Raw genomic sequence first — 26,617 nt, forward strand, 5'->3', positions numbered from 1 at the left:
CCCATATGCATAATACTGCAACAGGGTCTGATAATATACACTATCAACTCTTAAAATATTTACCGCAATCATTTTTAGAAACCCCTTTTACAATATTTGTTAACATTTGGCCGTCATGAGAATTTCCTTCTTCGTGGCTAGAAGCTACACTTGCTCCTATACCGAAACCTTGACGTGATTACACTGATCCTATAGACCTATTTCATTGGACAGCAGTGTTTGCAAAACCATGGAACGCATGGTCAATAACAGATTAACATGGTCATAATCAAATGATTTAATAACAAAATATTCAATGTGGTTTTCGTAAATATCGCAGTACCATTGACCATTTAGTTCGATTGGAGTTATTCGTTAAGAATGCCATTATAAACAAACAACATGCAGTGTCTGTGCTTTTCGATTAAGAAAGAAACCCATATGACACTACATGTCTGAGTGGGGTATTCCTGTTAAACTGCGGCATGGTATCTCAGTGACCTAGCACTATAAATCGGCATCAGTCCGGACTTGCACAAGCAGCCGCACACACACGGACTAGCACAAGCACAAGCACACACAAGCACACTTTTTAAAAAGTTTTCTAGCCTTCGTGTATTGTTTTTTTAGCATGTTGACATTTTACTCCAAACCATAGTTTGTTATTATTACTTTTATTATTTGCCGAATTAGTTACATTACGCTGTTTAAAACCAACAATTTTAACAGCGGCCTCATTGACAAGTGTAAAATTTTAGTGGCTGAAATATTTATGGTTGTAAGTGGGTCATGCTGAATCAACTAGCATGTGCGTATCTTACGCGCGAGTGAATGAACTTCAGTTAGGTCACCTTGACCCTCGCGCATTGAACTGATAGACTGGGGGAGTGAATGGATATCATGTTGCAAAACTAGGCAGATAATTTATAGATGTCAACCTCTTTCGTATGGGGAACACAACGTTTCGGAGTATATATGTACTCGCTCATCACCTATCGGGTATTATTGTGAGTACAATCCTTTTTGTTGATAACATAATTCACAGTTGATGTTTGGATCTCAACTAACTGGACAGTGTACATCAAATAACGTTGCGCAAAAGTCACCTACACTAACATGAGAGCATAAGGGCAAAGTGCATGAGCAGAAAATAATATAGTCCATGGTACTTGTGTCTTTATCTAATCGCATCCTCACCCAATCTACCATGACAGAACCCGTGAAGATCCGGGGTAGAATAGGTCTTCAGCAACCCATGCTTGCCGTAAAAGGCGACTATGCTTGTCGTAAAAGGCGATTAACGGGATCGGGTTGTCAGGCTTGCTGATTGGTTGATGCATGTCATCGATCCCAATTGCGTGGATCGATGTTCATGATATCAATCACTGGATTGTCTGGTCCAGACTCGATTATTCCCAGACCGCCGCCATATAGCTGGAATATTGCTGAGTGTGGCGTTAAACACCAAACAAAAACATACGTGCATAGGTCCATGCATTTAAAACACTTGGGACGCACATTAGTATTAACTGTAGTAATTATGAGTAGGATATATTTACTAGCCTCAAATTCCAGTCACCGGATTTAATCCGGTCGGACGAATTAATGAGGTAATTCAGATATTTACAAGACGCATTTATGAGTTTTTAATAGATTTCTATTATTTTAATACACGTCCGTAGGTCGCGAATATTTACAAGACGCATTTATGTCAATTTGATGAAATAAATTATGGCAAGTTTACGAGTTACAATTGTTTGTTCTAAAGTACTGCAATATGACAGATATAACTGACTTGACGGTATAACAGAACTCGTTGTGTTGGTCGCAAGAAATATATCCCAGCTCGAATACGAGCCTGTAAAAATCCCGACTTCGGTCTTATAAAGAAATGCCATAATGCGTCCTTTACCTAAAATAGATTTCAAACCTTCGGTCACTGTATCTGACTTATTGTTTTTCAACGGTTCTACCCACAGGTATCTGGACAGAATATCTATGGCCACAAGTAAATAACGCACTCCGCCATTAACCTTGCTATAGCGACTGACGTCCGCCAGGTCTAAATCCCACATTTCGTCTATTTTATTGACAATTACTCGAAGCCGCCGAAATTTGTATTTTACTGGTTTGTGTAAAGTATAGGCATCTTGTTTTTTCAGAAGCTTCTTTACCGTATTCAAGGAATACTTTCCACCAAACCATTCTAATGCATTATGAAACTTTTGAGATCCAAAATATGCTCCAGGTTTTCGAGGATTGAAATAATAATCCTCCAAAGGGTACGTGTCATTGTCACCGAGCTGAGACTGCTGTTTTCGGTTTGCTGCCATGATTTCATCTGAACTAATAGTTTGTTCGATCAAACATTTATATCATTCAAAATAACAGATATTATTGTTATGATTTAAATGATGATTATGCGTAAAAATTAGAATTACAAGTTATATTATCATATTTATAATCTCCATGCACTGTAACATGGATTTGGTAACACATTTCAAAACATTCAGTAAGTTTTTTTTCAAAAACACCAATAAACAAGTGATATATTTTCCAAGCTGAGAGGTTGATACTGTTGACTTTTAGTATCATAACCTTTAATTGTAGTGTCCACATTTTGTTGTTGTTGTTGTTGTTGTTGTTCATATTATCATTTATACATCTTCTGAAGTTTTCAGCATTTTCACAACGCGTTTTCTCAAGACACTAACCCATGTACAATTTTTCAATTTAGAGTCTCTGTAGTCTTTACATTGATACTGACAAAACGTCAGAGGCGGCACGGAGTTCACAAACGGATCGTTGCGAACCAGCTCGATCCACTTCTCGATAATGCCGTCGTCGTCCAGCTGGGAAAAAGCCATATCAAAATACTTGTTGACTTTTAGTTCCTCGGACACTCCTCTACAGGTGTGACTTTCCTCCTCTTCTCCTTGTTCCACCCAACAAGTGTAACAAAACTGAAGACAGAGGTGATTAATAATTTTACAGAGTTCTTGACAACAGCATATGGTAAGCAGCGACTCCAAGTACTTGATGTTGTCCGCTGTTTCTACCTCGTCCGCAACTACAACGGGGCGAAGTCTGGCTTTCTTGACAATAACTCTTGTCATCGGATGCAGGTCATCCGCTCTGTTTTTAGCATCTTGTACACAGATTTTCCTGTCTTGGAACCAATCGGAGGATTGCAGGAGGACTTCTTCCTTCAGACAGTCTGTCGATCTCGCGACATATTTCCATGTGTAGAAGCATGTATCACACTTAGCGTTGGATGATCTAAGTGATGACTTCGGCATGAACAACACAAGTCCGTCCGAGGGTCCACAACTGTTTATTTAGACGATGACTGTAGTGCTACAATCGTAGGCCAGGTCTAAACTCTCTCTCCCAGACCTCTTGTCTGGTCACTTATATACCCAGGGTCGTCAGCTCAATCCTTTGTTTCCAGATGCCCTGCATCTGGTCAGTGCTTTGTCATTAATGTCATAATTCTTAGGGGGGGGGGCTCCGGTCAGTCCCTGGTCAACCCTCATCATAATGGGTTGCGATTGTCCGCCAAGCGACACGCTGTCGGCCCATCTATCTCTGTGACTAGGGGACAAAGGTGACCATGGTTCTCCACTGACCCGTGCATTAGTAGGGGCAGCAATTCAGATAGATGGCATCTCTTTACCCTTGATACATGATCTGGCCATTACTCTGTGAGAGAAAAAAACAACCTTATTTTTACAATACATTTATAGCTACAATGATCATGAGAAGCATAATCTACAGTGTTGATATGTATTTGCATGTAAATATCAATTATAATGTCAGTTCTTTTTTTAACTATCCGTGATACAAACCTGCTCTCTCTCTCTCCAACTTTAGTTGTCTAGAACCAGGCATTAAAATGAGCTTCAATGGTCATTGCATGTCCTAAATATAAGTAATAGATAGCATGTTTAAACATGTTGAAAAAATCTTACATAACTTTCTTGAAAATGTGTCAAAGCCATATGGGACACTGGAAATGCCATCTTCCAACAGATATCTTTTGTCGTCGAGTGGTGAAAGGGCAATTTTCTTTGTTCTAATAGTGAAAAGTTGATTGTCGTAACTTCGAATCAAATGAAAGGTTGCTGATGTCGCGATTCGATAAAACAGACAATCTTTAAACATCTGATGACTTATACGTTTTTTAACGTAGGCTCTTTTAACTCCTTTTGCTCTTTTCTTCTCCTGTGTAACCCCCGGAGCTTCGACAAAAATGAAACTGTAATTTTTTGCTTCAAGCCCTACGTATTCTTTAATAATTTTCTAACCAACTTCACTTTTCGTAAGACCCAATGCCTTCTTTCTCTTTGTAGAATAAAGCGGGTGGTCCGAGGCAAAATTTGAGGTGTCAAATAACTCTATGCGCGACGACATTAGCTCAAATGGATCTCGCAGATGTGTACCTAAGGGAGCTGTAACCTGATAAAATACACTGTCAGTATCAGTCATGAGTAAACGCAGTTTATAACCGTATTCTTTCAACATGATATCATAGTGAAAGGAATAAAGAATGCGTTTTGCATGTTCCAAAATCGTGAATCCTACAGACACCGGTTGATTTAAAGTAACCAAAATTTTGTTTAATTTGACTGCAACAAGATCTTCAGAGAAAATTTTAAAGTGTTTGAAATTGGTCTTGCTTGTATATTTTGACAATCTATTTGTTGAGTTAATGATTTCTATTTGCTCATAATTCCTCACATTCTGTAATTGCTTTCCGTAGTTCGCATTTGTACATAATTTCCAGAAATCTTTTGAAAAATCATCTGTTGCTTCCTTTCGGCGTCTGTATTAAAATCAACAAATGGTTTTATCCACCTGGATTGAGTGAATTTTAAGGCACGATGAACCTTAGTCAGTTTCAGACCCAAGCGCAAATAAAACTGCAAAGTTTCAATATGGATGACATAGTTATATTTGTCTTTGAGAGTAGAAAACAGTTTCACTCCTGTAGATGTCTTTCCCTTCACACCCATGTCCTTGAGCAGTTTTTTTATGATAGGGAGAAAAGTCAGCATAGCCAATACTCTCTCTTGTTGGAGCTACAGGCATAGATGAACGGAGACGGTGTTATTCCGGTGGATAAGATATATTGACCTCTAAAACGTAACCATGGCTCCCCTCGGGATCAAGAGTGAGCCAATCAGTCTTACCAATTTCACCTTCTGACATAAATTCAAACTTCCCTTCCGGCAGAGGCATAGACATGGCTGCCCCTTACAAATTATTAACATCAAAATACATAAGGTAAGATTCAGGAAGAGACACGTCATATTGATCCTCCATGTACTCGTTGTTTGCATTGGCATAGCGATGACCAATCATGGCAACCCCGCCTCTTATTGACCCTTCCACCATGAGATACTGGTCTAAATCTTGCATGAGGTCCAGTTCGACTCCAGTCATTTTTAAACAGGCACCCATGGGCATGCCGGGAAGGGAGAAATAATGAAAAGGATCCAAACCATAATATTCACGACACATGTCGCGGAAGGCTTCCATGACATCTGCTAAGATGAGTGTATCGACCGACACATAGAGTTCCATAAACTCCTTCACTGACTGAATTTGAAATTCATTCCAGATACGATTCACAAAATTGTATTCATCCTCGCTTATTGTATCTTCTGTCAGTGAGGAATAGAACTTGTCTCTCTCGGGACATTCAACTTCATTTAGTTTGTCGAAAGAATCGACATACTCGTAAAAGAATGGCAGCTTTCTCGTTAGCATATCCACATGATTTGGAAAATGATCGCGTAGGTGATTGAAGTTATTCATTCCCTTTTTTCTAAGATTATCCGTCAATGTTTGAAGTGACGCAGACAAAAATTTGAAAGAATCTAAAAAGACTAAATCATCAACGCGAAACATGAGGAAATGTTTAGTGTTGTGAGGAATGCAACTCAACTTTCTGTCCGCGAATGCTTCGGCAGCTTGTAGAATCAGATGATTGTCGTAATGCGAAGCATTGTGAAGAACCACAGGAATGAGATGACTTTCTTTGTAATTCACATTGCATTCTTGGTGACAAACACCTCTAAAGCTTGATGTGAGGTGATCGTGATCCAATACTGTAGACTGACCTTCGCTTATTTCTTTTTGACAGAGGTAACAAGTTGAAGTGGTTTCTATCAGAAGACGGTCAGCGTCTGTGAGTTGCATTGGGAGAGGGTTATCAAAAATGTCTTTAATTTCTGCATAATCTGTCAGGTTTTCTAGGAAATGTTGAGCAGCGTTCTCTCCACTGTATACTTTTAACGGTTTTGTGTATTTTTCTATTCTTGAGACAACTTTGTATGAATATCCGAAAGGAATGTGTTTTTGAATACGCTGAGTGTTTGTTGTCTTATCCTGTAAGTCTGATGCTGGCAATGGTTCTAAAATTGTTTCAAAGTCTGCATATATTACAAATGGAATATGAGATGTTTACGATAATTTGCCTAATCCAAAACTTCGAGTGTACTTTTCCAGCTTTGACATTCTAACAGTTTGTGCTTTTTGAAAACAGTAGGGTCGGTGAGCTTCTAGTCTTTCTGCTGAAGAATAACTCCACAGACATTTTCTACATACATATTTTGTATTATCCCCTCTCTTTTTGTATAACAGACCACTCATGCTTGTAATGAGACAGTAATGAGAGATATGTGCTGTACTTTCATCATCATAATAATCATCATCTTCTTCTTCTTCTATGTCTGAAGTTATCAACAGCAAGTCCATGTGCTTTTCGTCTGGGACACCTGTATTATCGCTTACCCGTAAAGGAAATACTGTAGAATGTTCATACCCATACACATTTATGGATAAATGATTGACCCTTTCAAAGCGTGTGATATCTGCAAGTGGCATAGAAATGTAAAGCTAGTAAGATCCAATTCATCCATGTATGGTTCATACTCTGTGGGTAAATCTTTCCATTTGTTTGGCGAAGGATATAAATGTGCTAACACAGAGTAAACAAAATATTTATCATCGCATAAATTTCGAATGTTTAAAATGCTTCTTTTTTTCTAAGTCAGGTGGTAATGTCAAAAATGATGACCCTCGAAATGGATGAAATTTGAGGACTGATAATTTCAAACTGATACCTTTTTCAAAAATCAAGTTTGAGGAGTCACCTTCGTAATTGTCCATTTTTCGAAATAATTCATTTGTGAGTGAACTATACTGATATTCTAGATCATCAGCTTGTGTACTTGTTAACATTTTGTTTCTGAAGTAAGGTTCCGTGTAAGTTTTGTCACCATCTGCTCCTATTTTACCGTATTTTACATGAAGGTTGAATCCCCAACTAATTGCACAGTTATGATCTCTGACATATGCTTTACAAGGAAAAACAAAGGGTCTAATCCATCCTGACCCTGGGGAATATATTCATACTCTCTCACCTGCCCTTTGTGAGCCTGTCGTGAATTGTGTGGTGATTTTTTTCTTTCCTTCTTTTTACGTTTCCGTACAGATTGTGATGTGTCCTCCAGTTGTTGATCTCCAGACGGCCTTTTAGAATGGGAGGGTGCATTTAATGACTGATCATTTTGACCACCTCCTGTTTGAGAGATTTGCTGATTTCGGGACAATGTCGACTGCGATGGTGCATTTAAGGGCTGATAGTTTTCACATTCGCCTCTTTTAGAGATATCTAGATGAAAGTACCTTGCATGTTGCATCAAAGCTTTAGTTGTTCCAAAGGAATTGCAACATGTAAAACATGTATGTAATTGAGTTGATGTTTTATCCACACCTACACGTGAACAATGATGTTTCACAGAACGTAGAACATGACATTTATAATCTTTGTAGTTGGGAAAAGTACGTTGACAGGACTGACATGTCAAAGTATCTCTGTTGTTAATATGGTATAATTTGGTGTCTTCAGTGAGGTAATCTTTCCGTTCAAATGTTTTTGGACATTTCCCACACTCAAAGTTTTGCCTTAATGAACCACAAGTTTTTCTGTGTCTCATTAAATTTGATTTTAAGCCGTATGATTTGAAGCAAATTTCGCAGGTGTACACAGGAGTTGTTTTAAAGTTAGACATGCTTTTTTAAACTTTTATTTGGAACATTATTTCACTATTTGTTTCTTAAAGACAAAAGCCCATTTGATTATTCCTGAAGAAAAAAAGAAGAAAATAATAACAAATACTACTTTTAAAATGAACAAAAAGTGTATCTTATATATTTACATTATGTTAATAAGTACAAATATAAAAAAAAAAACACTTACCCGAGAAAAAGATTCAGTAATTCCTCTAGTTTAGCTTTATCCCAGATAATGTCATTCCGTTGTCAGAAGCCAACCATGCACCTTGTTCGGACATTGTTTCTCCTCTGAACACAGATTTTATAAAGCTGTACTAACCACAGTGTGCGTTGCTATGTGTATGCTTAGTTACCTTAATCGTGGCCTTTGCACATCTTTGTCGCATATGTTTACTTTGTCCAAACTTAATTCTGCTCGATAAATTTCATAGGTCGAGTTCAAAAGTTTGTACCACGGACAGTGTAAGGAGTTTATGGCATTTCTTTATAAGACTGAAGTCGGGATTTATACAGGCTCGTATTCGAACTGGGATATATTTCTTGTAACCAACACAACGAGTTCTGTTATACCGTTAAGTCCGTTATATCTGTCATATTGCAGTACTTTAGAACAAACAATTGTAACTCGTAAACTTGCCATAATTTATTTCATCAAATTGACATAAATGCGTCTTGTAAAAATTCGCGACCTACGGACGCGTATTAAAATTATATAAATCTATTAAAAACTCATAAATGCGTCTTGTAAATATCTGAATTACACCATTAATTCGTCCGACCGGATTAAATCCGGTGACTGGAATTTGAGGCTAGTAAATATATCCTACTATTATGTACAAAGCCGAGAACTAAGATGCCAAGTATTCCCTTCACTCGCACACGGAGGCAATATGATTTTTGTGTGTATGCCATCGCCTCTGAAAAAATGGAACACTAAAGTATTTTATATTGTAGTAAATATGGTAATGAATAAAACTTGGTAACTCAAAGTTACTTGGTGTGTCTCCGATAGATATGATTTTCAGTTTATTGACAACTTTGAGAACATGTGGTCACTTTCTGTAATTGATCTGCTAATTAGACATTTCAATTGTCATGTAATAGCACTGTTACTAAAATCGGATATTTTTTTTGGATCGGGTATGAATAGTTGATTCGTCTAGTCAAACAATCATTCTAACCCGATCGAATGTGTACCGGTAGGAGAAGGCGATGTAACGAGATATTCTTAGTGGTATGCACAGAACATGTGTTTATAATTATCTCCCTTAGTAGAAAAAATCCGATTTGTTGTTATGAAAGCACGTGGTTGAGAATTGGGGAAAACTGCCATGTTCGATTTAAATAAAGAGGAACCATGGTGTTCACAGAGTCTACAATGTGTATTTGAGTAACTTTATTTGTTGTGTGATGTGCGATGGCTCCCGTATTTGACATGAATCTGAATAAATCCTCGAACTTTGAATTTTGTGTTTACTGCGAGTTGCACATGCGAATGCGTCCCTAGCAGGGTACCGCTATAGAATGATTGGCACGACACCTTCCGGCAGAGAGTATATTTTTGTGTTTTATTATATACATGTATTGTTAATTGTAGCAGATACTAACATCACTGTATCTTAGAACGCACAACTGATAACATCCACACAGGTAATTAGTACCCAGAGAATTGTTAGTAATACATATTTTTTCCTGTACATTCCTGCTTGAATAAAGGGCCTGCATGTAAGCTGTAATCGATGCATCTGTGCGTCAACATGTACATTCTCAGCTGGCTAACGTCACATATCCCATCAAGACACAAACACGTAAATGTCGTTATTTTCGTGTATGGGCAATGGACGGAAAAACGACAAAACATTCATTAGATTAATTAATTGGTGAGCGTCCAGAAAATGTACGGAAAAACGTGGATTTTTTTCAAGCGGAAAATAGACGGAAAAAACGATGCTTTTTGCTCCTGACGACCAAGGCTTCCTTAAGGAAGCAGTAGATTTATTTTTTTCTGGCTGCGGTGGCATAATTTTCTCTGATATCTGTCCCTCGTAGTGCCGCGAGATTTGCTGATAAGTCCGTTTTAGGATATTTAAACTGTCACTGGAATTCAGACACGCGCCAAGAAGTCAAACTAAACCATGTTACCAAGTTTCTTGGCATCACATATCCCTCCGCCATGCACAGTTAGCCCTATCGGACTGTCGGGTACCTATTATGTGGTTATAACAGTAAATGAAAGTAAATCTTGAGAAATATTAGATGCTGCTTATAGCGATTAGAATTGACGATGATTACTGGAGTCTTTTAGTTACTTGTGACGTCACGAGTTGTCGCGGAACGGTTTGGATGCCATCATTCCACAATTAACAGACTTAATCAGAAATTCCAGCAGACCGGAACCACAAGAGTTACAACGCCACGACAAGATCGCCAATATTGTTCCCAGCTATATTCGAGACACTTCCAGGTCGACGAGAAAACAGCTCAGACGCTGTATGTGTTCGACTGCGTGCCCCCGGTTTGAATGTCAGACGACCTTACGTTGGCTCCATCCTGACGCAATGACATCGAAACGATCCCCGGTGCTGGGCTGAGGGACATCGTCACTGGAGATTACAGCGTTGGCATGGCGTCCTGTTCTCGTTTAATCCGAGGAACGCTGATGACCTGCCTTGTACAGACACCGCTGTGGTGGTGGAAGCGTGGTGGTGTGGGTTGGTATCAGGTATCAGTGGGAGGACACTGCCCCATATCTGTCGTGGTACGGTCAACGCCGTGTACTACAGGGATCACATTCTAAGATATCACTTCGTCCCACTCTTTCGTCAACATCACGATCTGCCGACGTTCCAGCAGGATAACGCGCGGGCGCACACAGCACTGGTCTCGACGCAATTTCTGGCGCAAAACAACATTCTAGTTCTTCACTGGACTGCCTTTTCACCAATTAAGAATTCGTGGGATTACCTTGGGCACCGTCTTTCACGTCTCCCACAGATGACTACCGTCAGGGAACTTGAACTGCTCTGCAACGTGAATGGAACAGGATACCACTATACGTTATTCACAGACTTGTTGGGTCTATGAGGAGAAACTGTACGGTTGGAGTTGCTTCAAAAGGCGGCCACACACGTTATTGACTTTGCGTTTTGACCACTCGTGTCATTCCAGGGCTTTTGCCAGAAGGTGGGTACACTGTGCAAAGTAAATCACCTCACCGCCACAGCACGTATGTTCACAGTTTTTTTTATAATTCATCTGGGGCGTTTGTAACGTTTCAGTTCACTGGAACATTCACAGCTTCCTCGCCAACGTACCTAGCACTTCCAAACATCTTCCAAACATGTTCCAATATGCACCAAATGTACATGTACTTAAATAGGCCATTGTTCAATAATACGGAATCTCCGGCAACAGTCTTTAAACTATATATGGCGCTGAATATGCCCAAGCTGTTTCTTTACTTAAGAATTGACCTTCACTTTGTGTGAGTTCATTGGATTATGAACCTTCATAGAGTGAGGGCCAAACTGTATGAACGTCGGAGCTTGCGACGACGTTCATACAATGTTTGGCCCTCACTCTATGAAGGTTCATAATCCAATGAACTCACTCAAAGTGAAAGTCAATTCTTATAATTTTTTATCACAATTTCTTACCTCAAAGGATGTAGGCCAAGATCTAAACACAATTTTATTTAGTACGTGTGACTTCATGTTTACACTGACAGCCAAACAACAACCAGCTATATCGCGGAATAAAATAGTTCCCCAAAAAGAGAGGTGACATGAGCGAATGGATGCAGAACTTGCTCTTCAGAAACATCTAACGCAACACATGTGTTCATATAATATCCCCATTAGATGAGAAAGGTATGTAATGAACTACCTCAGTAAGTCAGTCACAATCACAGCGCGTCGTAATACATTTACATCAAGTACAAGACGTCAAAATGGCCGACACGATAAACGTCAGGGGAGGATTTCCGAAGTTGTTAATGAACCTGTGGCGGTTACATGTGTTAGTCATCATTGATCAACTAACCGATTATTAAAAGGTGATTATGGATGCGTCAAACAGACACCAAGGTAAATTCGTAGATTGCTGGAGACGATCATTGTTAGCCTAGACACAGATCGAGTCGATACTGACGATAGTTTGGATGTGCATTTTTTCGTTTGTTCATTAGGATGGGCCGTAGCGAGGAAATTCGTAAACAATCATGCAGTCAAGCTCTCTTACGTTTCTCAATGTATACTGAATTGCTGAGACCAAGATTAAAGGTTCTAAATGATCAGAAATAATGCTTATGTATGTTTTCGTACTAGGGAAATTCCCAGGGGTTTCCCCAGGAATGTGGAAGTAGTCCAACAATACTATTCTAAAAATATTAGGTTCTGTGGTCGATCAGGAGGGGAGGGGGGGGGGGGGGGGGGGGCTCTCTGTGATTTGAATCCTGGACGGGACTCAACCCCAAAAGTACGAGAATCTGTACTTTACGGAGAAAGTGTCATCCCAAATATAATGTCTATGACAATTGGCTACTTTCTAAATGGCATTGTGTGTTCATATGTGACTGTAGACATGTAGTATGGGAGTTTGGGGCCCATATCTCATTATGCATATACTGGCCTGTGTAACTAAAATTACATGCATTTTCATGACAGAACTTTAACATAGTAATTGGGTCCCGTGTAACAACAATCATGTTATGTCCAAACTTTGAATTCAGCATGCACGTAAACTTCAAATAGTTGTAAATAATAATATAAGAATATTAAGCGCGGCTTATGATTTAACAAACCTTTCGCAATTCGCAAAACAGTTCTCCACTCAGGTTTTCAATTAGAGGCGGAGTATCATATCACCCATTGTTGATGGGGGCCTGAGCATCCTCGCTCCCAAACATACCCAGTGCATAATAACTTCATTCATTATCTATATCAGAAAACTCTTTAAACCAACAATGTGGTTGGGGTTAGTTATCTCATGTGTCTGATTGCCTTCTCGGTTGGATTACGAAAGTTCCGATTTGGCTCTAGTGTGATGACAACAAATGTATATGTGATCTTCTTGTTCTTACGCGATTCGCTGTGCAGAGTTGCGTCCCTACGGCACGCCAGAAACCTATGGTCGTGGGTTCTTAGCGCTACGACTGTCGTAAGCCTATGTTAAAGTATGGGAGTTACAATCATCTTACCGTTAAGATCGCTTTGTGGAACAGGGCCCAGCATCACTAGCCAACTTATCAACTAGTGGGCTGGCCTACCCGCGCACACATTCTCGAAAGCAAGTCATGAGTTTTCTGGAGAAAAACAAAACGATTATATATCTAACCATTGTACACAGATTAATAGACAATATGTGAAATATGCCTAGTGGTCTGAACGACCTATAGAGGTTATCACGCGAGTGTGTTTGGGGATGGTAAATATCCTGCATTAGGAATAAACATTGTATTTAGCGAGCCTTGGCGAGCTAAATACATGGTGTATATTCCTAATACAGGATATTTATCACACCCAAACACACAAGCGTGATAACCTCTTTAAAATATAATGTCTTTCTTTAATTCTGTGCTTCAAAATCGCTTTCCCTCTCTCACAAACATTACCGAAACATTGCGACTTTTTCCTGGAATGCGCGCATTTTAAAGTACAATATGCGATTTAACCTTCCAACCCCGATATCTGTACACCAATGTACAGAGCAAAGCTTCACATATAGAAAGCTACCCCATGCTGTCAAATTCCTCAACCGTCACGATGACAAATTTTATCGTTTCCTGTGTGCCCCTGGTTTCAAATTCTGTAGGGTTCAGTTTAACCCTGAACATAATTTGGAAAATTTAAACAATGATAAGGGATGCATGGTACGTCTTGACATTTGAACGCACTTGGTGATAATACACACAGAACCTCCTTGCAACATTTATCTGCATTCGCAAAACATATCATCAGTTATATGATTGTGTGTTGACACATGTGAACACACAGATAGTGAAAGGGATATGTCAAGGTGTGGGAACTATTTAGATGAATTGAGGACAATTGATGTACATAACACAACGCGATGTGAAGCTGCCTAAGGCTCTATGTATTGAATATTGTTCTGTGTGCAGAGTAACTGGCTTCGAGTTGTGTTGAAACGTGATCTATATCAAGGTAATGTGTGACGGCCTAGGACAACCCACTCCCTTTGTTTAGCATGTCATTGTGTTCCCAACACTGCTCGCTAGCACAATATCAACAGGAGCATCAGGGCACAGCCATTTCTAGGAGAAGTGAGGACAATTGATGTACATCACACATCAACTGCGAACAAAGACATGATATCTAGCTGTCTTATTGCCGTCTGTTTGATCGTCATACCATGTGTAGTACATGGACATTGAAGTGTGTGTGTTTAATGCAAATGCCATGGCGTAGGAGCTGGGTGGTAATGCACGTCATATTATTACCGACTGTGTGGTTTACTCATACACATCTCAACTGTGAGTGAGTGAGTTTGATTTAACGCCGCTATTAGGAATATTCCAGCAATACCACGACGGGGGACACCAGAAATGGGCTTCACACATTGTACCCATGTCGGGAATCGAACACGGGCCTTCGGTGTGACAAGCAAACGCTTTAACCACTAGGCTACCCGACCGCCCCTTATCACGTGTGATAACATCATTGACAGGGTGGTATTTTTCAGTGAGTGAGTACGGTTTTACGCCGCTTTTAGCAATATTCCAGCAATATCACGGCGGGGGACACCAGAAATGGGCTTCATACATTGTACCCGTATCGGGAATCGAGCCCGGGTCTTCTGCGTGACGAGCGAACGCTTGAACCACCAGGCTACCCGACCGCCCCTTTTCGGTATCTATCAAACTACTTTAGCAAGTACATATACATGCAAATTTGTACAAGACAACAAACACCATGCAAGTTCACAATAAAGCAAGGGTTCGTGTCAAAAACAGTATTTACAGGCAACATTATATATGGCAGGAGTAGTTTACAAAACTGGTGTTTATTTATCAAATATTGAAGACTCTTGTTATTATATTTTTTATTAAGATAATTTAACAACTGTTTTTATTCTGTAAATGATGTTCATTTGAGAGCCTAGATGTTAGTCTAGTCAGGTGTCACGGAGCTGTGCTCCTATGATCAGGGGTGTCAGAAAATGTTTTAATAAACTTGGTCATAGGTTCACTGGTTTATTAATGACGGCTAATTGTACTAATAATTGACAATTAAAGAAAAGGTGAAACCAATCTGCGCTGACAGAGATCACAATTTAATTCCATCAGCGCAAATATACAACCAGTTTAGCTACACAACAGTATTACAGCGATAAAAAGGAGAGTAGCTAAAACAACACTTTGACAAGATACGGACCAGGGACCACTTGCACAAAGCGATCTTAGCGCTACGACTATTGTAAGCCTATGTTAAAGTATTGGAGTTACGATTATCTTAGCGCTAAGCCTGCTTTGTGCAAGTGGGCCCTGATGTGTTTGCCAATAAAGTCGGCTGCAACAAATTAAGAGCTGAGTTAATTTGCTCCACACTCTAGTGACACTCTATAATAACTACTACTACTACTACTACTACTACTACTACTACTACTACTACTACTATCACCACCACCACCACTACCACCACTACTACTACTACTAGTACTACTACTACTACCGCCACCACTTCTTCTACTACAACTACTACTACTACTATCACTGCCACGACTGTTACTACTACTACTACTAGTACTAGTACTACTACTACTACTACTGCTGCTGCTGCTGCTGCTGCTGCTACTACTACTACTACAACCACTTCTACTACTACTGCTACTACTGTCACTGTCCCGACTGTTACTACTACTACCAGTACTACTACTACTACTACTACTACTACTACTACTACTACTACTGCTGTCACTGCACCGACTGTTACTACTACTACTACCACCACCACCACCACCACTACTACTGTCACTGCACCGAATGCTGCTACTACTACTACTACTACTACTACTACTACTACTACTACTACTACTACTGCTGTCACTGCACCGACTGTTACTACTACTACTACCACCACCACCACCACCACTACTACTGTCACTGCACCGAATGCTGCTACTACTACTACTACTACTACTACTACTACTACTACTACTACTACTACTACTACTACTACTACTACTACAAATGATACTAGTTAATGTCTAGAGCTAGGACTACCACTGCTACAACTAACAATACCACGACTGTATATAGACAGTCAACTTGTCAGGTCAGTAGTCTTACGCAATGTCATGCACAGGACGATGAAGGACAGCCAGTATTCGTTATATTCAGGTTGCTTCCGTATTAAAATAAGCCCTTGCGAAATAAGGTAGTCAGATTGCACCTTTATCCGTCACATTTGAAAGCGTGACAATTCACAAGCACACTGATATACTCTACTTTGTCAACACACATAATCATGGTGACACGACCTGACGGAAACGAAACCTTACTCTGACTCTGATGTCTTCAATTACACTTAACAACCCCCCAATGAATTGCAGTAAGAACGCACATCGACATTCCTGAACACCGTGAACATACATAAACACATGAAATTAATTCAAAGGGTCGCTCCAATGACGGACTATCTAAATATGTACACAATCCCACTTGAATGTGTAGTTTAAATGAATATTGTAATACAAATAAACTGTTAATGTATATCAATGTATTCGCTCATGTAGGCCATGTAATACACATCTAATTTGGTTGAACCCTGAAATATTTAGCCTTTGCTTTGAGACAACCCCCTCTCAATCCGGATTAAGCAAGACACCTGCAAGACTGATTTCGATAAAAAGTGGCACGACATCCCAGCTGGGGTCCAGGGAAAAATCAGAACAAAACCAATTTTCCAGACGTCTGCTCATCCATTCGACTTAAAACCACAAGTGAGTGAGTACGTGGTTTTACGCCGCTTTTAGCAACGGCGGGGAACACCAGAAATGGGTTTCACACATTGTACCCATGTCGGGAATCGAACCCGGGTTTTCAACTTGACGAGCGAGCGCTTTAACCACTAGGCTACCCGACCGCCCCAAAAAACCACAAGTACAGAAGTACATTTATTTTCAAAGTCCTGATTGATTCCCTTCATTCAGCAATTTCTGACCGGTTGAACGGACGACAGTCGATTCTATATGTTATTGAATTTAGATTTACCAAGGCCTTAAACATTAAATTTTATATGGAACAACCTGTAACCAAAAAACGTCACCAAAGTATTACTTGGCTGATAACAGTCGCCCAAACACTGAATACTTTAAGAGGAAGTAAATTAACATAGCACAGATTTTCAAGCAGATCTATTTGTGTGAGGTGTGTTGCTGGTTGGAGTATATGGGTTGGCGGGTGTAGTTTATACAGGATTCAATTTCGCTGTCGGATACCTAACTGGATTCTGGTTGTCCAAGGTACGTCTTCATTTTTATGCCAACAAAGCCATCGCTTGTGTTGCCATTCCTGTTACTGCACCTAAGAAAACAAAACTTTATTAGTGAAGCGTCAAACTTGTTATTTGGTTGATAATGTCCGTTCTAAATTTTAATGTCACTTTTTAACACAATCATAGACCAGACCATGACTTTTCAAGCTCAGAGCTAAGTTCGGGTACCGTCTGGTGCTTGAAGAAACAATCTCTTCAAAAGCACAGTGATGTTGAACACAGGGTCACAATGACCTCGCTGGCCTGTCGTTGTTTGCTTTCTTGTATCTTACCTTATCAGGTCATCGTGTTTTAAATGTGTTTGGATCATATCATATGGATATAGATTAGAGACGGATAAATAATTTTGTAAATCTTGACACAAAGTTATATATATTAGATATATTTAAGATTTCTCTTATTCCTCTGACGGATGATACTTATACTTTCGACTATTTTTCAAACGTAATTTGTAATTATATTTTTGCGGGGAGGAAAAGATGGCGGTCATGGCAGATTTATGCGTAATTTTCAGAGGGAAAGTGTGTGTGTGTGCGTGCGTGCGTGCGTGCGTGCGTGCGTGCGTGCGTGCGTGCGTGCGTGTGTCCGTTTTTGGATCGACCCTGGAATAAAGATCGTGGAGAATGTAATAGTTTCGTGGCTATTGATGGAAGAAAGGGGAGAGGTCAGACTTCATATTATTTTGTTTGATACTCCCAGATCTGCAGATGTTGATTGGAATGATAAAGGCGGAAACGTGTCTTAACAGTGGTTGCAATATATTTCACCAGTGACCATTTTTGACAAGTATCGTGATTGATTTAGATAGCACATGGGTCAGTGAAGTGAGGTTGACGGTACAAACAGTAAGCAATAAGTAACTGTGCAAAGAAATCATGTTTAACTTACGGGCAATCAAATTAAGACTGAGAAATGTTGTTCAATGCCGAAAAGAGCAGTATTGCAGCTATATAACGGCGGACTGAAAATACACGAATCCGGTCCAAGCAAACGTCATGTTTTGATATGATGCTCTTTCTATCATGGAAAAAGAGCAATACAAAGGGATTATTATCATTATCACAAGAACTATTGTGATATCCATTCATAAAAACCAAACAATTAAAACGTCCAACATGAAAACAAAACAAAACGCTCGTGTGTGGCAAAATATGGGCGTAGTTCATTCAGTATTGATGGCGGTACCCTGGGAGAGATATTCTCAAATAATATCCTATCGCCATTATAAAACACCCGAACAGCTCAAACCCCAGGATAGATAACCCACGAGGGTAACCACAGATGAGCAACTCCCCTCCCTGCCCCTGTCGACAAGCCGTCGAATAACACTCAGCAAGCTGCCGTGCTCAATCAAGCAAAAACCTCACAAGCCGTCGGAACATCCCCCTCCAGCAGGCCGCTGGACCAACCCCAAACCATAGCCATACCAAACCAAACCAACTGACCTGCTCCATTTGTCAATGTCTCATGCTTTGTAGGGGATGTCAACTGCTGGTAGTGCTGAAAGATAAATGATGAGAAAAACAACATACATGTTAAAATATGGTCTTAAACATACATGACATTAAATTGAGCAAAATGTAATAATGAATTGCTTCTAAAAATATGCATTTACAGCACAATAGCATACACTGGGAGGGAGGGTGGGAGAATGTTACCCACGTTTGGACCACTTTAAAAGTTAGACAGGAAAGGACAATTCGTGTCGATGACTTGAATAACCTATCCAAAAGTTGTCGAGTTATCACCCTGTACGTTGCTTTCAATTGCCAGTAATGAATTTATTTGCTTTCAATAAAACATCTTATCACAAGAACTATTGTTCTGCGCGGCAACATTTCCGACAGGATAATGCTAGTTTTTGGCAGGATCTTATGTATTTCATCCATGTCTGCATCCATTAGATTACACATCTCTTTACCCTTAAGGCCTATAAGGTCATTTGAGCCAATATGTAGTAGGATAGTACAGTGCATATATTTCATTGTACTTTTTATATTTTTCACAAATTAAACTTAAACTAGGAAATTATAAAATTCGAAAGTCGCTAGACCAGTATTTCTCGTTCTTATCGCCACTGGTCGACCATGACGGCTGCTCCTTGGCAAGCTCATTCACGCGAACAGTAAATTACATAATCAAAGATAAAGTCGGCAGGTACGGGCAGATAACAGAGACCGAAATTACAACTTCGAGGTAATGATTAATGTGATACGAGTAGAGCTGTGGGGGTAAAGAGGGGCTAAAACAAGGACTGGTCGGCTCGGAGTCAGTATACTGTGTCTAAGTGAGGTATTCATGTTAAACTGCGGCATGGTATCTAAGTGAGCTAGCACTATAAATCGGCATCAGTCCGGACTAGTACAAGCAGCCACACACACACAGACGTGCATGCACGTCGCTATATAAGCGCAATAATCTTGGACATTATCATTATTATCATTGTACGTCACTATTATATATTAATTGATGTAATTTGAATGGTATGACACACTTACTTGAATAAACCCTAAGTACCTCACAGCTCTCTTCTCTCTTGTTTAAAGGCTAGCTCGCAATGGCTAATTCCCCAAATCGAGGCCTTACTGTTATTTGAATCCCCTCAAGCGTCTTAAACGGAAAACATACCATGAAGTGGTTTTCAAGTTATAGGTCGCAAAATTGTTTGAGCAAAAACATTCCAAGTAAATATATTAGAAATAGCTGCATTTTGTCAGACAATCCAAATATTGAAATCAAAATTCGCATTGCACCTCCCCTATTGGTATAGACAGTGTTCACAAAGTTCTATGCAGTAGTTTTCAAGTGTCCCAAGAAGGCCGGCCGGACGGACGGACGGACGGACGGACGGACGGAATTCCTTTCTATAACTATATGTATATACCCCGCCCCTTTCTAGAAAGACTTGTATGTCCGAAGTTTGCTTCTGCCTGACCCACGCACTCCAGTTTCCGCCTGGACGTTAGTTTCCCATATGGTTATATACTTATTAAAAGCAGCGTTTTGCACAGTCTTAACTAAAAGCCGTTTTCCACAGGAATAGCTGAACTTGTGATATACGATACAATATTCTGTAGATAAAGTTCAAGTTCTTTCTTGTTGATTTATCCGCCCATATAAATATTCGTTTGTTAATTCTCCTCTCGGTGGTGTTCATTCTTGTCCAATGCACAGCAACGCTTGACCACTGACGGACCTTTGCTGACGTAGTGACAGACATTTGAAGTAATTTGATGTTTTAAAAACGAGTTTAGTCTAACTGGAACATATCTTCTCTATTTCAAACTTATACATTGCTATTCCACATTATTGGATAAATCGTCATAATACAGTGGTTACTTTCTGACCTTGTGAAGTCCCTAAATACACTTCACAGGGAATGGGAGCTTAAATTAAACACTACGGTAATACACAATTATCTCCAAAATTGCTTCAACATAATTCATAAATTTTCTGTAGATAGTTATACATAAAATCTTCCTTATATAATTTTACACCGAATTGTAGTAATTGTGGTAATGTTTATATTAAATTGGAAGAAAGAGAAAACGATCACTGTAGTTTATGCAATAATGAACACGAATCTCTTGAAAATCCATTTTCTAGATGCTATAAAGTTTATCAAACCATGGATTCTTCACAAGTATGATGTGAAGAAATTACTGACGTGCATGCAGAAATATATCGAACGTCATTTATACTCTTTCTGTTGCGTTTAACTTGTTGTCTCCAAATATTAATAACGTTTGATATGTTTCTACATGCGCGTCAGTAATTTCGTGACATCATTTATATATGTGCGTGTCAGTATTTTCCCTCTATTATATGTGTGTGTTAATTAATAACTATAACTCAGAGGTCAGAAATCTTATACAATAGATGGAACACTTCAACACCATAGAACAAATCATATATTGTGAAGACCACGGGTCTTAAATGGACAAATGCTCAACATTGAAGTAACCGCATCATTGATTACTTTGGTTATATCGATCAGATATAGTTTTAACTTATCTACAAGTCTGTATATCTCAATCTCTACTCCTCAGCCACACGGATTTGTAAGGGCGTGGCTTTTCTTTATGTACCCCCCCCCCCCCAAACAAAATAAACCCAACAGAGTGTGCTAACAAAAAACAATGACAGTTCGCACGTCTTACTTGCAGAAAGCAAAAGTAATTTAATACGCTTCCTCAATCCAATGATAAATATGAAATGTCCAGAATACTCTTATGATAAATTTGAAATGTCATGTCTCCATTAATTCATTTCTAACTCATAATTCTCTCACGAACTTTATATACCTTATTCAACCACACCATTGCAGTTATCAACAGTTTGATTTGTTACAATTTTGTTACCATTTTCCAATGTTTTTAGACGCATTTTAACTCATAATAGCAGTAGCAATGGGTTTTCCCATTTGGTTTTGAAATCGATATTTGAAGTGGTTTAAGATTAGCTAACGCCCTGAAGCTGTGTTGTAAAATATAACCAGCTCTCTCCATACCCTGTACTCAGTTGACTGTGTGGAGTTTAACGTGAGCAGAATAAACACTTTGCGCATTGCTGCACACTACAACACATGCTGATTGTTCAAATCTTCAAAGGTAGTGAGTTCGCCTCTGTAGACCTGGATGCACAACATAACATTGCTAGGACTTATTTTTCACGATATAAGCATCAGCATCAGACTATTGATTGGACATAGTTAGTCATTACAATGTGCATGATTGAGTTCATTCTAAAACAATCAAACATAGTCTTCTAACTTTCAAACATTATTTGGTCTTATTTTGTCGGCAATGTTCCAAACACATGTGGGGAGGTGTATTAGCCTATAGATTAAAGCGTTTCGCTCGTCACGCTGAAGACCCGGGGTCGATTCCCTTCATGGGCACGATGTGTGAAGCCTATTTCTGGCGTACCCCGCCGCGATATTGCTGGAATATTGCTCACGATGGCGTAAAACCATGCTCACTGACTCGCATTGGGGTCCTTTTCCAACCCATGCTTGCTGTGAATGGCTACATGGTGCAGGCCCCCCACCAGTTCTTGTTGCCTCCCTCCTTCTTTCTGCTTCTGGCCCGTGAAGATCCCGGGGTAGAATAGGTGTTCAGCAACCCATGCTTGCCGTACAAGGTGACTATGCTTGTCGTAAGAGGCAACTGACGGGATCGGCGGGTCTGGCTCGCTGACTTGGTTGATGCTTGTCATCGATCCCAATTACGTGGATCGATGCTCATGATATTAGTTAGTGGATTGTCGGGTCCAGACTCGTTTATTTACAGACCGCCGTCATATAGCTGGAATATTACCGAGTGCGGCGTTAAACAACATACCAACCAACAAAGCCGGAATTCACGTGGGCAAATACATGTAGAAGTTTCATGCACACACAACACCAAGGAATATTGAATATTAGTTTGGTAGTGTTCAGGACACAATGTTTGTCCATAAAAGTAATGAAGCATGCCATAATAATCATTCTTTACAACGTTTTTTTCAGCTCCGGACATAATGAATTCCAACTACCAAAGATGTTTGTTTATATGTCTGTCAATGACAACTCTCGCTGCTCTGGCTTTCTATTGGACAGTTAATCCAGATGTGGTTGTGTTCCAAATCACAATTTTCAATTCAACAAAAGTTAACACAAGAGAAACGTCCATTCTCGAGGTCTCTCAAAAGCATCCCCTCGTATTTCATAGACGAAATGTGGTCATCACTTCAGCAGATCCTCCACATGCAACTAAACGCATTGTGTGGATGAACGTCCCACCCTGGTACAAGACAGTTACATCTTTCGCCCACTGTTACGTTCGTTCGTGTGAAATAAGTACAGACGAGGCACATATTTCATCAGCTGATGCTGTGGTTGTCAATGGTGTTAATTTGCCTTCATCAAAACACCCAAACACCAAGTGGGACCAGGTGTGGATTATGTATGGATGGGAAGCACCTCCCCACTATTCAACTAACACGATTTTCCGTCCTGACTGGAATGGACGTTTTAACTGGACATTGACGTACCGACTGGATTCGGATATACCATTTCCTTACAATAGGATAGTGTACACTGGAGGCAGTGTGAATATAAGTGATGTTGTAAGACGGAAAAGCCGATCTATTGCTTGGTTTGTAAGCAACTGTCGTACACCCTCAAAGAGGGAAGTGTATGTTGGAGAACTGCGGAAACATATTGATGTCGACATTTATGGCGCCTGCAGAAATAAGAAGAGTTATGACTGTCCCAAAGGAAGGTCCTTCGAGTGTCTTGGACTGTTAAACACCACGTATAGATTTTATCTTTCATTTGAAAATTCTCTATGTAAAGACTACATCACAGAGAAGTTCTACAACACGTTCAGGACTTCAGCTATTGCCATCGTTCGTGGAGGCGCTGACTATGCACGTCTTCTGCCAGAAGGAACCTTCATCAACACAGCATCATTTGACAGTCCAAAGAGTTTGGCGAACTATATCCGATATTTGGAGAGGAATGAGACAGCTATGGGGGCAATTTTAGAAAAGAAGCACAAGTATGAATACATTAATTCAGGAACAAATTTTGATTGGAGGTGTCAGCTGTGTGCCAAGTTACATGGAAATTTTACGAGAAAATCTCACACAGATATGAAACAATGGCTGAAGGACGGAAAGTGCATAGAACAGCCAAAAGATCTGCCGTAGTGCTTTGGAATGTAAAAACGTGTCATAATCATTGAAGATCAATTCAAGATTTGCACACGAGGCAGTTGGAGTCCCTAGTTGATTCTTGTATTACACTTGTTAAAGAACTAACTCTATGTTTGCTCTCTCTGTGTGCTCTTCAATACACGTGTTCAAGATCCAGATGTTGCATGTGTCCATACTGGTGTTTGTGCTGATTTTGATGCTGATGGTTATGCTGGAGGCTTGTGTTAATACAAATGCAAATATAAATAGTGATGTTTACGACTGTACGAACCGAACACTTTAATTCTAATGTTTCAAATTATTAAAAATGTATGTTAATGATAATATAAAACACTTTGGTGCATTCTTTACATGTCTTGTGGGCAGAGGCGTCCATATTGAGACAGCAAATTCTCTGGATACAGACTCGTTCCTTCATGCTTCAATGTCCATAGCCCGAAAAGAAAGAAATATGGTGTGACAATGGTACTAACTTTATCAGTGCAGCTAAAGAACTGCAACAAGTAGGAGCAGAAATGAGCCAGGAACGTAATGAGTCTTACCTTCTGAAAGGTAATATTGACTGGAAATTCAACCCTAGATCAGCAAGCCATATCGTTGGCGTTTGGGAACGTCTGACCAGGTTCGTTTTCCTCTTCTCAGCGAGTTTGGTGAACGTTTGATAATGAGTCATATCGAACAATATTGTACGAAGTTGAAGCCATTGTAAACACCCGACACTTCACAACTGTATCTGACAGAACTGACGATCTCAATCCTTAAACGCCTAATCATCTACTGATGATGAAGTCAAATGTGTCTATATTACCTTCAGGTCATTTTGGGGGCATGGGTTGCCCAGTCGTCTAAGGCGCCGCGATTCGCTGTGCAGAGTTGCGTCCCTTGGGCACACCAGAAACCTATGATTGTGGGTTCGAATCCCGGTTCGCCCCGATTATGTTTCTAGGTTTGTCAGCACCATACCCGTGCTCGTAGGTTTCACCAAAGTGGTAAACGTCTGAAACCTGCATCATTTCGGGCTTTCCTCACACATTAAGCTGACACGCCGCGATATAACTGGAATACTGTTAAAAGCGGTGTAAAACCCATCCCACTCACTCACTTCAGGTCATTTTCAACATGACGATGTCTACATGCAGCGGAGATGGCGAAGGATCCAGTATCTTGCAAATATATTCTGGTCTTGTTGGTGGAAAGAGTATCTTGTATCTTTACTTGCAAGTGGACTAATATTGTTCTGATCATGGACCATAGCTCACCCAGACTCCACTGGCCAATGGGACGACTGATCGCAACCGACTCCGACAAAAGAGGACTTGTTAGAAGTGTGGTACTGAGAACAATGAAAGGGGAATTCCGCAGTCCAGTTCACAAACTTGTAGTACATTTTACTACAAGTGAATGCGTGATAATTACAAACGGAGAATGTTACACAATGAACTGATACTAGTATTTTGCAGTGTTATATTGTGTTAGTCCTGCACGTTTCAAGTGTAGTTAAACATATATGTATAAGAGGCATTGGTTGTACGAGCAGAACACTCACTCTAACGTTTCAAATGATTAAAAGTATAAGTTAATTATAATATTTTAAAATATTAACATTAGTCCATAAGTGTCGTTGGTTGAATGAGTAAATCACTTGAACCTATAATTAAAGCATTTGTTACTACTGAGGTACAGGCTTTAAACCCAGCCAGCTGCCTAAACTTTGGCAGTTTTATATTAAATTGTGTGGAAAACGTAGCAAGAGTTTTGTTTCTCGTTGTAGTTTTCTGAACCTCATCATCCTCAACGTATGTATTTGATAACGCTAACGGTAAGGCTGCAACGATGTGAATACAAAAACATGAATAAACTTTTGGTGAGAGTTTTATACTGTGTTTCTTGCCGTTACAATGATGCTGATGCAGGGGATATCTGCGAGGTGTGTGATAATCTCAGCCCGATTGGAGAACATGTTTTCAGGCTGTTTTGCATCATGATATTAAATTAAAATGTGCAATCCCCTATCTTAATACTTGATACTCCCAGATCTGCACATGTTGATTGGAATGATAAGGGCGGAAACGTGTCTTAACAGTGGTTGCAATATATTTCACCAGTGACCATTTTTGACAAGTATCGTGATTGATTTAGATAGCACATTGGTCTGTGAAGTGAGGTTGACAGTACAAACAGTAAGCAATAAGTAACTGTGCAAAGAAATCATGTTTAACTTACGGGCAATCAAATTAAGACTGAGAAATGTTGTTCAATGCCGAAAAGAGCAGTATTGCAGCTATATAACGGCGGACTGAAAATACACGAATCCGGTCCAAGCAAACGTCATGTTTTGATAT

At 39.7% G+C, this 26,617-nt stretch overlaps 1 protein-coding gene across 2 annotated transcripts; it reads left to right on the plus strand.

The window, feature by feature from the left end:
* Window positions 1-932: 932 nt before the first annotated feature.
* On the plus strand, window positions 933-25,123 carry LOC139448029 (glycoprotein 3-alpha-L-fucosyltransferase A-like). Of its 2 annotated transcripts, none has more exons than XM_071229530.1 (2): window positions 933-986; window positions 23,086-25,123. In XM_071229530.1, the coding sequence occupies exon 2, from the start codon at window positions 23,097-23,099 to the stop codon at window positions 24,267-24,269; it is 1,173 nt and encodes a 390-aa protein (XP_071085631.1). In that variant the 5' UTR covers window positions 933-986; window positions 23,086-23,096; the 3' UTR covers window positions 24,270-25,123. The 2 variants fall into 2 exon arrangements, with proteins under 2 accessions (XP_071085631.1, XP_071085630.1); XM_071229529.1 differs by lacking the exon at window positions 933-986 and adding an exon at window positions 17,455-17,544.
* The last annotated feature ends 1,494 nt before the right edge of the window (window positions 25,124-26,617 follow it).

This window comes from Haliotis cracherodii, unplaced genomic scaffold, assembly GCF_022045235.1.
Source record: "Haliotis cracherodii isolate W230 unplaced genomic scaffold, xgHalCrac1.p SCAF_7, whole genome shotgun sequence".
NCBI lineage: Eukaryota > Metazoa > Mollusca > Gastropoda > Lepetellida > Haliotidae > Haliotis > Haliotis cracherodii.

Excerpts from the sequence above, each read along its gene's own strand:
- LOC139448029 (XM_071229530.1), top strand. The coding sequence starts at position 23,097 with ATGAATTCCAACTACCAAAGATGTTTGTTTATATGTCTGTCAATGACA.